The sequence below is a fragment of the Alosa sapidissima genome, chromosome 24 (genome assembly GCF_018492685.1).
Source record: "Alosa sapidissima isolate fAloSap1 chromosome 24, fAloSap1.pri, whole genome shotgun sequence".
In the NCBI taxonomy this organism is placed as follows: Eukaryota; Metazoa; Chordata; class Actinopteri; order Clupeiformes; family Clupeidae; genus Alosa; species Alosa sapidissima.
The window spans coordinates 2,637,278-2,649,510 of NC_055980.1; the positions used below are offsets into that span (position 1 = coordinate 2,637,278).

Sequence of the window (12,233 nt, forward strand, 5' to 3'; positions counted from 1 at the left end):
AATTGGATAATCCATAACTCGCAATTGCGGTAATTTCTTGCTTTCCAACCAGTAAGAAAAAATCCATACTGTCCCAGCCCTAGTTGTGAGAGATCCAGGGCTAATAAAAAAACATCCAGGGCTACAGCCCCGAATGCCCACACCTAACAACGCCACTGGTGGGAGATGGGTGAGAATGTGTCTGTGTGTGTGGGTTGGGTTTGATATATTATTGCTTTTTCATTGATTTAAATGTATTTATTGAATGCACTGCTAGGACTGCTAACCAATTTTGCTGTACCTTGTGCAATGACAATAAAGGAATTCAGTTTCTGATTCTGATCCTTCTACAGCCTATTATCTAAAACTTTTGAAGGTCCATGGACAGATTCTGTGGAGGAATCAGATTTCTATTTTTTATTGAGGTGAACTAAAAGTAAAGGTAAACGTTGTGGTAAGATACTATAAGGTTAAAAGTAACTCTCAGAGCACAGTCTGTGGATTCATCCTTGAGAAAACCAAAACCCAGTAACTCAATTTTTAATCAGCTCCACAGCCTATAGATTACCCTTCTCTCTCTAGATGCTTTAAGGTACTGCACTAGTAGGAACACGGTTTATGAAAATACAGACTTGGAGACACTGACAACTGCAGAGCAATAACACAAGTGGGCATACTGTTAGTTACCTTGGAAAAATCCAAACTCATTCATGAAGTGAACAGAGTCTGGTGACTCCTGATTGGGAAATGTTTCCAACACTTGCATCACAACGGAACTTTGAAATCATTGGTCCAGCCTTACCAATCACATTTATCAGAGATTCCTAACATTACTTACTTTGCCTAAACTTTACAAACTGACAATAAACTGCAGTCAGGAAACAATGTATGCAGGTCTACATTTTCTGTAAATACATTTCATGTAAATATATTTCTGCATATACTCCGAGTCTCTGGCCCTCTCTTAGAGCCAGGCATAGTAAGCTGGCCCTCGAAAGAAAAAGTTTGGGGACCACTGAACTATGGTGTTCCAGACTAGATCTCCCTGAAAGAAGATCTAGGTGGGCGGGGCCAAAAAAGTAAAAATAATAATATTATAATATTATGATAATAAAATATACTACGCATATTCCACATCAAATAAACTATTGATAATTCATGAATATGATTAATACCATAAGTTCATATATCCGTATTTTCCGGACTATAAGTCGCACCGGAGTATAAGTCACACCAGTCAAAAAATGTGTCATTAAGAGGAAAAAAACATATATATAAATATATATATGTTGCACCTGAGTCGCAGGACCAGCCAAACTATGAAAAAAAGTGCGACTTATAGTCCGGAAAATACGGTAATGTCAGTGTTAATACCAGAATCCTAAAGTAGCCTACAGGTATTCAAACGATAAACGTGAGAGAGACCAGATTTTAGTAGGGGCAGGGCTCTGAGTAGGGGCAAAAAAGGCAAGGCATCTTGTCATATGAATGACAACCAGAGCCTAATTTTGAAGTTCACCTCTCCGAGAAACTACAGTGGATCTTAGTTCACAATTTTAACAAACAAGTTTATTATCCAATTCTACAATTTATAGGGCACATCTATAACTATGTAAGGAATAATGGACGACACGGTGGTCTGTTCACAGATATTAATGCACGGTCGAGGTTGTAAAATGGCCCCGACGCGAAGCGAAAGTGTCTCGTTCATGATCTAAAGCCATCATGTGGCATCTGGGAGCATTGAGATAAGCCTCAGATGTTTGCGCTTAGGATCTTGCTCATGGCATTCAATTAGTGAATAGATTTTGCCAAGTTGTTAAATTAGCTTTAGTTAAACACTGCCCATCATTTAAATTAAGACCCGAAATGTTTATAATGTAATGTGAGTATTGGCTTGTGATATTAACATAGGGTTAATCTTGGTTACCCACATGTTACTGAATTTATTATTCAAGACAAGGAAGACAAACTGCATGTATGTCACCACTTTAGCCCTGAGGCCTCAGTATAATTAGGATGGTGATTTACACAGCAGAAAAAAAAGATAATTATCTTTGCATATGGGAAAAGGCTATGGTAAGCGTTCTCATAGAACTGCTGCTGGTGCAAACAGGGTCAACAAATGAGAGGGGCTCTCAAAAATGAGGCCACGCTGACTATGGGCAATACTTTGTGGGGCTGCATGCTACAACCACTAATTACTGTTGTACAAGTGGTACAAGCCAGGCTCAACACCTGAAAGTCTGACGTAAGCTTACAGCACGGTAACAAACTAGAAGCATGTTAAACATAAATCAACAGTATTCTCTGCATTCTATGTCATATCAATGGGATTGGGTGTTACCAAGAATGTGAAATTGTGTCTGTGCTGTACATGTTGCTATGCAACCAAATTAGTGCCAGTGGATTAAACTGTCAAATGAATAAATGTCTTGTTGGTTTGATATTTCTATGACTCCTAATGGTCAGTGCAGAAATCTGTTTATCAGACACCAACCCTGAACATTACAGAGCAAGAGCTGATTGTGAAAATGAAGTAGGTGTGCTACTTTCCCTGGGCCTACAGCAGAATGTGCAGAAATGGGAGTTGGAACATTTCTAGAGCAAGGTAGGCTGTACATCGTATGATAAATGGCTAAGGGAGCCAGGTCATTTTTCATCAACAGTTGTTGCACTTGTTAGCAAACCACCTCTGTGGAGAGTATTCCCTGGCTGATTTTTGTCTTACTCTAAGTACTTGTTTTTGCAGTGTCTATTCACTGCAAGTAGTGTGGGACCTGTGAGAATATCTTTGAAAAAAGTGAAGTGGCAGCTATGACGGGAGTGACAAAAACACATGATAAATTGTCACTTATTTCTCTGGAAAGTTTTCACCAACCACATCAAAACACTCAAAGCTGTCAAACCTATAATAAAACAACGCAAAGGTAAAAAAACCAACTCAAAGCTACATGAAGTTCTACTGAATTGAACAAACTTAATTAGATTCTTTTGAAAACCTAGGTAAGACTTCCTTTGAACCTTGCACAAAAAAATATCATCAACATGTTCTAGCGGATATGATATCATATATCATAAATCATCATGACGTCATGTTCCTTGGCCGTGTCAGTGTCATGTCACTGCCATTAGTAATTGTCATGGCATTTCCATGTCAATAATAGGCTGTCTCACATGCTGTCATACCATCACATATTCTGAGAGCTATCTTACCGATAACGGTACCATGATGCCTATACTGTTATATAGGGCACTGACTGCCATGACAACTCGTGGTGAAATGGCATGTGTTTTGTGCCACTGTCATCCTAAACCTCTTGATGAGCCTATGTGCATTTATGTTCAACTGGACTGTTCACTACTATGATAATAAAACCAATTTTACCCTGAACCGCCAGCCATGCCAACATTTACACATATCATTACCTTAATACACATTGTAAAAGCACCAGACACTATGCAAAATAAACTAACAAAATCACTCAACAGTAACATTCAAAGATGTTGTGAAACCTACTGTACTATTTCATTAAGAGTCCCTCTTAAGGACTTCAGCATATTCAGGCAAGTGAAGGTTTATTTCTGAGGCTGCATACTAACATTAAAGAGACTTCTAAGAAAGATAATGCTGCAGGCTTACATCTGCTCCACCTCCATCTCCTGGCCACGGTAACACGAGTGCAAAATCCTTCGGTCCCCCTCATCCCAGAGGTGCTTCTGCAGAAAGCGAGCTGCCTCTTCAGCTCTCTTCAGCAGGGCCTTATCTCCCAGTACTGCTCCCGCACAAGCAAAGCCAGACAACATCAAACCTGTAGTGAAGAGGAGAAATTAGTATTACCATTCTTATTATTATTATTATTATTATTATTATTAGTAGTAGTAGTAGTAGTAGTAGTAGTAGTAGCAGTAGTAGTAGTAGTAGTCATTGTCACATACAATTACAAGCCTCAGATGTGTCCTTAAATATGTTCACAAAGAACACCTCTCAAAGAAATTAGTATATTACCTTACACATTACAAATAATTAGCACATACATAAAAGTATATTATCAGGGACATACATTTAAAAATGCTTTTAAAATATGACTTTCTCATTTTTCACCATTGTTTTTAGGAGCATAGTCCCTAACTAGACTTGAATCATGGGTCTTGGGTTGCCATGAGTCATGCCATGGGATGCTTGAACATTGGTTATATTATTTACTTTTTTAGCAGTGTCCACCTTTGGCCTTGTAGCTGACTAATAACAGCTTTACTTTGTATATGTCTATCACACTAAAGCTATTTACAAGCAATGCTGTGCCTCAATCACAGACTTCCACAGGAAAGACATAACATGATAGGCACCCTTTAATTAAAGGCTTTTCCACCAGTATAACCAATGTCAGTGTCTTGCATGTCTTGGACTTGGCACTCCAGATAAATGATGCACGGCAACAGTGTCATTTATTATTGTACAACTTTAAAACCGCTGACTCATTACTTAGTCAAACTTCTCGATATCTCCCTACACCACAAGCAGCCAGAAAGGGAAGGGAAGTAACTTTACAGGTAGAGATATCAAATGGGAATTTGGAAAGGATAATGGAGGAGGTATGCGCAAAAAGACTGATTAAACAATGCCTCTGTCATTTAATTCAAGCTTTTAATTCATTAGTCACTATTGTCCCCCAATGCATTATTCATCCAATTTTTCAAATGGCTCTAAGATACTCCTGAAGGCTTTGAAAAAGGCTGAGAGGAACCTGAAATTAATGTTTTCCTCCAAGATAACTATTTCATAGGTGAATAAAACACCAAGTAATAGAAATAACTATTCTTAATCTCTGTTCGCAGGAATGATTTTGTTACAGTAATTTCCTGCCTGTGTATTAGCCACATTGTGTATAAAATATTATTTTTAAATATTTTTTTTGGCCTTTTTATGCCTTTAACGACAGGACAGTGAAGAATGACAGGAAGTGAGTGGGAGAGAGAGAGTAGGGGTGGGATCCGGAAAGGACCACGGGGCGGGAATCGAACCCGGGTCGCCGGCGTACGGTGCAGGTGCCCCAGCCAGTCGCGCCACAGCCGGGGCCTGCAGGACAGTGTTTTATGCAAGTTAAAAAACAAACAAACATATTAATACCATATTAACTACCCCCGTGTATTAAACTCATAGCTGAAAAAAATGTGCAAAATCAATGTATAAACCGCGGCTAATAGTTGGGAAATTACGGTACATGTATTACACAATTTCCTAATAGGATCTGAGCGAGCGACCGTCTATGTATGTCTGTCTACACTGAATCCGAATGAAATGAACGAATGAAACAGAAAGAAAATAGAAACGGGTCGTCCGACAAAAGTTCTCTCAAAACGTTGTGTTGCATCGCGCTGCTCGCATCGCTTGCAGTTTGGACACTCCAATTAAAAACAATGTAATTAAACAAATTGTATCACTAATGTTTGCTCTCATCGCATCCTGTCTGGACATGTTGTTAGGCTGTGAATGATATGTCTTCTTTCCCCAGTGTTGTCAAAGGACTTTTTGTAAATAAATAAAATGGTATTACTTTTTTACTTGAAATCTGTAACTGATAAACAATAATAAAATGGTATTACTTTTTTACTTGAAATCTGTAACTGATAAACAATAATAAAATGGTATTACTTTTTTACTTGAAATCCGTGACTAATTAACATTGACTTGGCTTGGCTTGGCAAAACCCAGACCTGTCATTTGCCATCATTGTCCATGTCAATTTCTGTGTCATGTTACTATCAATGGTAATTGTCACTCTAAGCGCTTAGAATTTTAGATGCAATAACAGCTTACTGTCACAGGCTGCTGTTTAGTCATAGCATTACATTGATAATTAGTTTTAACGGATGATCAATACATTTTGGAGGCAAAGCCGATCTGAAGCCCTAACCATTACATGTGACAGAATCTTCACATTTGTTATCCTGACATGGTACAGTCCTGTGAGAATTCCCAAAAAGCGCATCAGCTCTAAATGGGCAGTCATTTCAAATTAGTCCTCTGGCATCCGTCCATGCCCTGAGGGTTGAGATCATATGGAGCCATAAGCTCGTACCATTCCACGAGGCCAGCATTTTAGAGTCCAGGTGGGGTGGGGGTCGTGCTCTTCTCACTTCAGCCAGCTTGGTCCTGCTGCTGGCCAGGATCTCATTAACCCTCTCCACATCCAGGCCAAACTGGGCTGCTGTGAGCTCCTCAGAGTAGCGGACAATGAGCACATTCTGGCCCAGGAGCTCCCCGTGTGGATCCTACCCTCAGAGTCAACACAAAGTCTGCTATTAAACATCTCTTCATAATGCATACATCCACATCTGAGAGTCAACACAAAGTCTGCTATTAAACATCTCTTCATAATGCATACATCCACATCTGAATTAAACATCTCTTCATAATGCATACATCCACATCTGAGAGTCAATACAAAGTCTGCTATATCTGAGAGTCAACACAAAGTCTGCTATTAAACATCTCTTCATAATGCATACATCCACATCTGAGAGTCAATACAAAGTCTGCTATTAAACATCTCTTCATAATGCATACATCCACATCTGAGAGTCAATACAAATTCTGCTATTAAACATCTCTTCATAATGCATACATCCACATCTGAGAGTCAATACAAAGTCTGCTATTAAACATCTCTTCATAATGCATACATCCACATCTGAGAGTCAATACAAAGTCTGCTATTAAACATCTCTTCATAATGCATGCATCCACATCTGGAAATTAGGCATTCAAGATACTCAGCAACTTTGTGGTTGTGTTGTGCCTGAATATTGTCTAATGTCTACCCATTAATGTCTTGGAGAATACACACACACACACACACACACACACACACACACACACACACACACACACACACACACACACACACACACACACACACACACACACACACACACCTGCTCAGGCTCCACGTTGCCTTGCTCTTTGACGCCATAGTGGTGCATGAAGATATCTGCCTTGGTGGCTCCACCAGTGGCACCTTCTACGATCTCAGACAGCAGCTGTCTAATCTCTGCAGCAGTCCACACGCAGAAAGCCCCCTCTTTCTTCTCACTGGATTCAGGCGTGGGCAGAGAATCCGCATCCTCTGCACTGTAGAAGCCCCCAGACTGCAGAGATTAGCATAAAGAGGAATAGGATCTGTCACTGGGATCCCCTAAAACACTATTTGGAGGCTTACATTATTAATCCAGAATGAACAAATGTAATTTAAAATTATCATAAAACAGATGACTCATGACATTTCATGTCAACAACAGTCTAAAAACAGAAGATATAAAATGTATGGCACTTGATATCACAAGCTCCCATGCTGGCATACTAGCTAGGCAAAGGCAGACTGTAGACTGCAGTGCTGAAAAGACAGCTGTTTAAGATGCTTTATGGATGCTTTTGACTAAACTAGTGAGCTAAGAAGTACAGCACACTTGCCATACACATATCAACCATAAAACAGCTGAGTGAGCTGACTGATGAAAACTGATGCATTTTGGAAGAATATTTGCGGAAAATGTAGTGGAAATGATGTTTGACTTTTTCAAGGGGATTTCATCCCTAGACCAGTATAGTGTGATGCCATATGTCATGAAATATAACTGCCAAGGGATTTTCTTGTTATTTGTATCAATATGTCGGTTCAATTATGGAGTTGACATTTTCTGTCATGTTATGGTCATGGTAAGAACATGCTTTTCATCTTGTACGCCACACTATATAGAATGTGGTTGTGAGCAGCCACAGGGAGCAAGTGGAGGGCAACAGGCAGTGGACTGACAAGTCCTAGAGCAGACACGTGGCCGTGTTCTGGACCATGTGTGTTCACATGCAGGCAGACCTATTAGGCCCACTCTGGCCATTATGAAATCAAATATAGTCTTTTTGACATCAATTTTATTGATTTTGTCGCCCGGATTATACGTGTGATAGGTCATGCAGAATCAAGAGTACACACATACACAGTATGCAATAGAAATAACTATTCTTAATCTCTGTTCGCAGGAATGATTTTGTTACAGTAATTTCCTGCCTGTGTATTAGCCGCATTGTGTATAAACCGCAGGACAGTGTTTTTTTTTTTTTAAGTATATTTTTTTTGGCCTTTTTATGCCTTTAATGACAAGACAGTGAAGAATGACAGGAAGTGAGTGGGAGAGAGAGAGTAGGGATGGGATCCGGAAAGGACCACAGGGCGGGAATCGAACCCGGGTCGCCGGCGTACGGTGCAGGTGCCCCAGCCAGTCGCGCCACAGCCGGGGCCTGAAGGACAGTGTTTTATGCAAGTTAAAAAACAAACAAACATATTAATACCATATTAACTACCCCTGTGTATTAAACTCATAGCTGAAAAAAAATTGCAAAATCAATGTATAAACCGCGGCTAATAGTTGGGAAATTACGGTACATGATATGCTCTGTATTACACAATGTCCTAATAGGATCTGAGCGAGCGACCGTCTATGTATGTCTGTCTACACTGAATCCATTAAATATGCCCTTCTATTGCACCATATTTCATTCATCCAAAATAGCAGAGCAACGAGAGCAACAGAAAGAAAATAGAAACGGGTCGTCCGACAAAAGTTCTCTCAAAACGTTGTGTTGCATCGCGCTGCTCGCATCGCTTGCAGTTTGGACACTCCAATTAAAAACAATGTAATTAAACAAATTTTATCACTAATGTTTGCTCTCATCGCATCCTGTCTGGACATGCTGTTAGGCTGTGAATGATATGTCTTCTTCTTTCCCCAGTGTTGTCAAAGGACTTTTTGTAAATAAATAAAATGGTATTACTTTTTTACTTGAAATCTGTAACTGATAAACAATAATAAAATGGTATTACTTTTTTACTTGAAATCTTTTTGACATCAATTTTATTGATTTTGTCACCCGGATTATACGTGTGATAGGTCATGTGGAATCAAGAGTACACACATACACTGTACTCCTGCCCCGTGAGTTTACTTCGGTAATATTCAACGCTGTCTACATTCCTCCACAAGCCAACACAGATGCTGCGGTTTCAGAATTGCAAGAAGTGTTAAATAGACAACAACACACGCACCCTGAAGCTGCGCTTATTGTGGCCGGTGATTTCAATCAAGTACATCTGAACCGGTCCATGCCTGAATTTATTCAACACATTCACTTCCCTACACGTGGTGACAACACACTGGATCACTGCTACACACAGTTCAAGAACAGTTACAAAGCGAAGTCTCTACCAGCTTTCGGAAAATCAGATCATGCCGCTGTTTTCCTACTGCCTATGTACAAACAGAGAAGTCGGACGGACCGACTGACGAAGGAGGTCAAGCGCTGGACTGACGAATCGGAAGCCAGGCTACAGGACGCCCTTAGCAACGTTGACTGGGAGATGTTCAAGACGAACTCTGCTGACATCAATGAGTTTACGGAAGTATCATTGAGTTACATCAATATGCTAACTGATTCCATCATCCCAACTGTAAAGATCCGAAGCTTCCCTAACCAGAAGCCATGGGTGGATAGAGAAGTGAGAACGGCATTAAAGACACGCACCATGACTTATAATGCTGGGCTTATTTCAGGGGATATGACGGATTACAAAGCAGCATCTTATAGTTTACGTAGTGCTATTAAAGATGCTAAGCGGCGCTATAGAGACAGAGTTGAAGCTGATTTCTTGGAGGGTGATCCAGCACGAGTGTGGAAAGGACTCCGAACCATCACTGGTTTTGAAAGAAAGTCCCCTCCTATGATGAATGTGAGTAAAGCCCTCCCTGATGAACTTAATGCTTTTTATGCTCGCTTTGACATGAAAAACACAGACTATATTGGACTAGCTGCAGCATATGAAGCAAATGAGGATGCACCTTTCTGTGTCTCTGAGGTCGATGTGAGCAATGCCTTTAGGAGGGTAAATTGTAGAAAAGCTACTGGACCGGATGGAATTTCTAACAGGGTTTTGAAATCCTGCGCTGCTCAGTTAGCTCCTGTGTTCACTTATATCTTTAACACATCATTGGCTCAAGAGACAGTTCCTACTTGCCTCAAGCAGTCTGTTATTGTTCCAGTACCGAAAAACAAAAGTCCATCATGTCTGAATGACTACCGCCCAGTAGCCCTGACGTCTACAGTGATGAAGTGTTTTGAGAAGCTTGTGAAAAACATTATCTGCTCATCCCTCCCTGCCTCCTTCGACCCCCTCCAATTTGCTTACTGAGCCAACAGGTCTACAGAGGATGCCATCTCAAACCTCATGCACACCACCTTAACTCACCTGGAGGAGGGGAATGGGAATTATGTGAGGATGCTGTTCATTGACTTTAGTTCAGCATTCAACACGATAGTACCGCTCACTTTGGTCACAAAGATGAAGGCCTTAGGACTGAACACCACCCTGTGTCACTGGATATTTGACTTCCTCACCAACCGTTCACAAGTGGTTAGAGTGGGGGGTCTGACATCTGACTCATTAACCATCAGCACTGGTGCTCCCCAAGGCTGTGTTTTGAGTCCACTGCTGTACAACATCTACACACATGACTGCAAAGCCAACAGTAGTCATACCTCCATCATCAAGTTTGCAGATGACACAGTGATCTTGGGCCTGATTAGTAACAACAATGAACAGTTCTACTTGGATCAGGTTGATGAGGTGGCACAGTGGTGTCAATCTAACAGCTTGACACTGAATATCAATAAAACCAAGGAAATGGTAGTGGATTACAGAAGGCAGCAGCAGAACTACAGTTACACCCCACTAATGATCAGCTGTAGAGAGAGTCACAAGTTTTAAATACCTTGGTGTCCACATTACTGAAGACTTAACATGGACTGTTAACACTCAATATGTTCTGAAGAAGTCCAGACAACGACTCTACTTCCTTCGTCAGCTAAGGAAATTCAAAGTTTCTACATCCATCATGAAGGCCTTCTACACTTCAGCTACACTACACTTCAGCTTAGAGATTGTAGTACTCTGCAGAGAGTAGTGCGCTCAGCTGAACGTACTATAAGAACTCAACTCCCTGCTCTACAAGATATCTATTCCAGAAGAGTACTCCTAAGAGCCCAAAAGATTCTGAAGGACTCTTCTCATCCTAACAATGGATTATTCCTACCGCTGAAATCAAGAAGACGCCTATGTAGTCACAAAGCCAGAACTGAGAGACTCAGGAGAAGTTTTTATCCCCAGGCCATCCGAACTCTGAACTCACACTATACTGACTTTGCACACATTCACTCCTCAGCACTCATGACCCCCCCCCCCCACACACACACACACCCACACACACCTACAAGACTTTTAGCACTTTTACATCCCTCTCCCTATGCTACAGATCTTTTATTTATTTTCTTATTTCATCACACATCAAAACACACACACACACACACACACACATATCTGACTTTCTCCAACTTTTGCACACTTTTTATTTATTATTTTTGATTTCTCCTCCATCTACCCATGTCCTTGATTGCCTAGCCTTTCTGCCCCCCCCCCCCCCCCCCCCCACCCCACCCCCATCCCCAACACACACACTTACATCATCACTGTCATCACTTCACATACATACAGCACACTGCTTGCTACAGTAAGCCTCCTCTACATACTTGCTGCACACTGCCCCCCCCACCCCCACATACACAGCACATTGTCTTCAGGATCTTCTCCAACACACATCCTCTACATACTTACAGCACACTGCCCCCACCTACCCACACACACACACTACACACACACACACACACAGTCACTGCTCCACTCCCCTCCCGCCCACACACACATCTTCACTGTCATCACTCACATACATTACATACAGTACTCTGCTTGCAATAGTACTCTGCTTGCAATACTATCCCATCTCCCCGGTCATCCCCCCAACACACACCAAGACCCCTGGCAGTGAGCCGTGGATCTGCCCAAGGTTTCTTCCTTGGTAAGGGAGTTTTTCCTTGCCCCTGTTGCTCTTGGGTGCTCCTTGTTGGTGCCCCCCACCCAATCCCAATCCTCCCCCACCTTTTTTATGCAGCCCTTGCCACTTAATCTACTAAACCCCTCTTCTACTGCACTTTTTACCCCCTCCCCCATTAATGCACAAATAGGCTGACACCAGACATAATTTCACTGCATTTCTTACTTCCAGTAACTATATGCATGTGACAATAAACTTCCTTGTATCCTTGTATGCATTTGACCTGAATATACATGCAGGCAGGGACAGGCTGC

The 12,233-nt window shown here is 41.2% G+C and overlaps 1 protein-coding gene across 1 annotated transcript in view; it reads right to left on the bottom strand.

Annotated features, from left to right (window-relative positions):
* spata20 (spermatogenesis associated 20) overlaps positions 1-12,233 on the bottom strand; it is a 46,249-nt gene that overhangs the window by 19,668 nt on the left and 14,348 nt on the right. The window contains exons 10-12 of the mRNA XM_042082676.1: positions 6,919-7,131; positions 6,063-6,255; positions 3,623-3,791 (exon numbers count right to left, since the gene is read on the bottom strand). Of these exons, the coding sequence (XP_041938610.1) occupies positions 3,623-3,791; positions 6,063-6,255; positions 6,919-7,131 (575 nt within the window). The remainder of the gene's footprint in view (positions 1-3,622; positions 3,792-6,062; positions 6,256-6,918; positions 7,132-12,233) is intronic.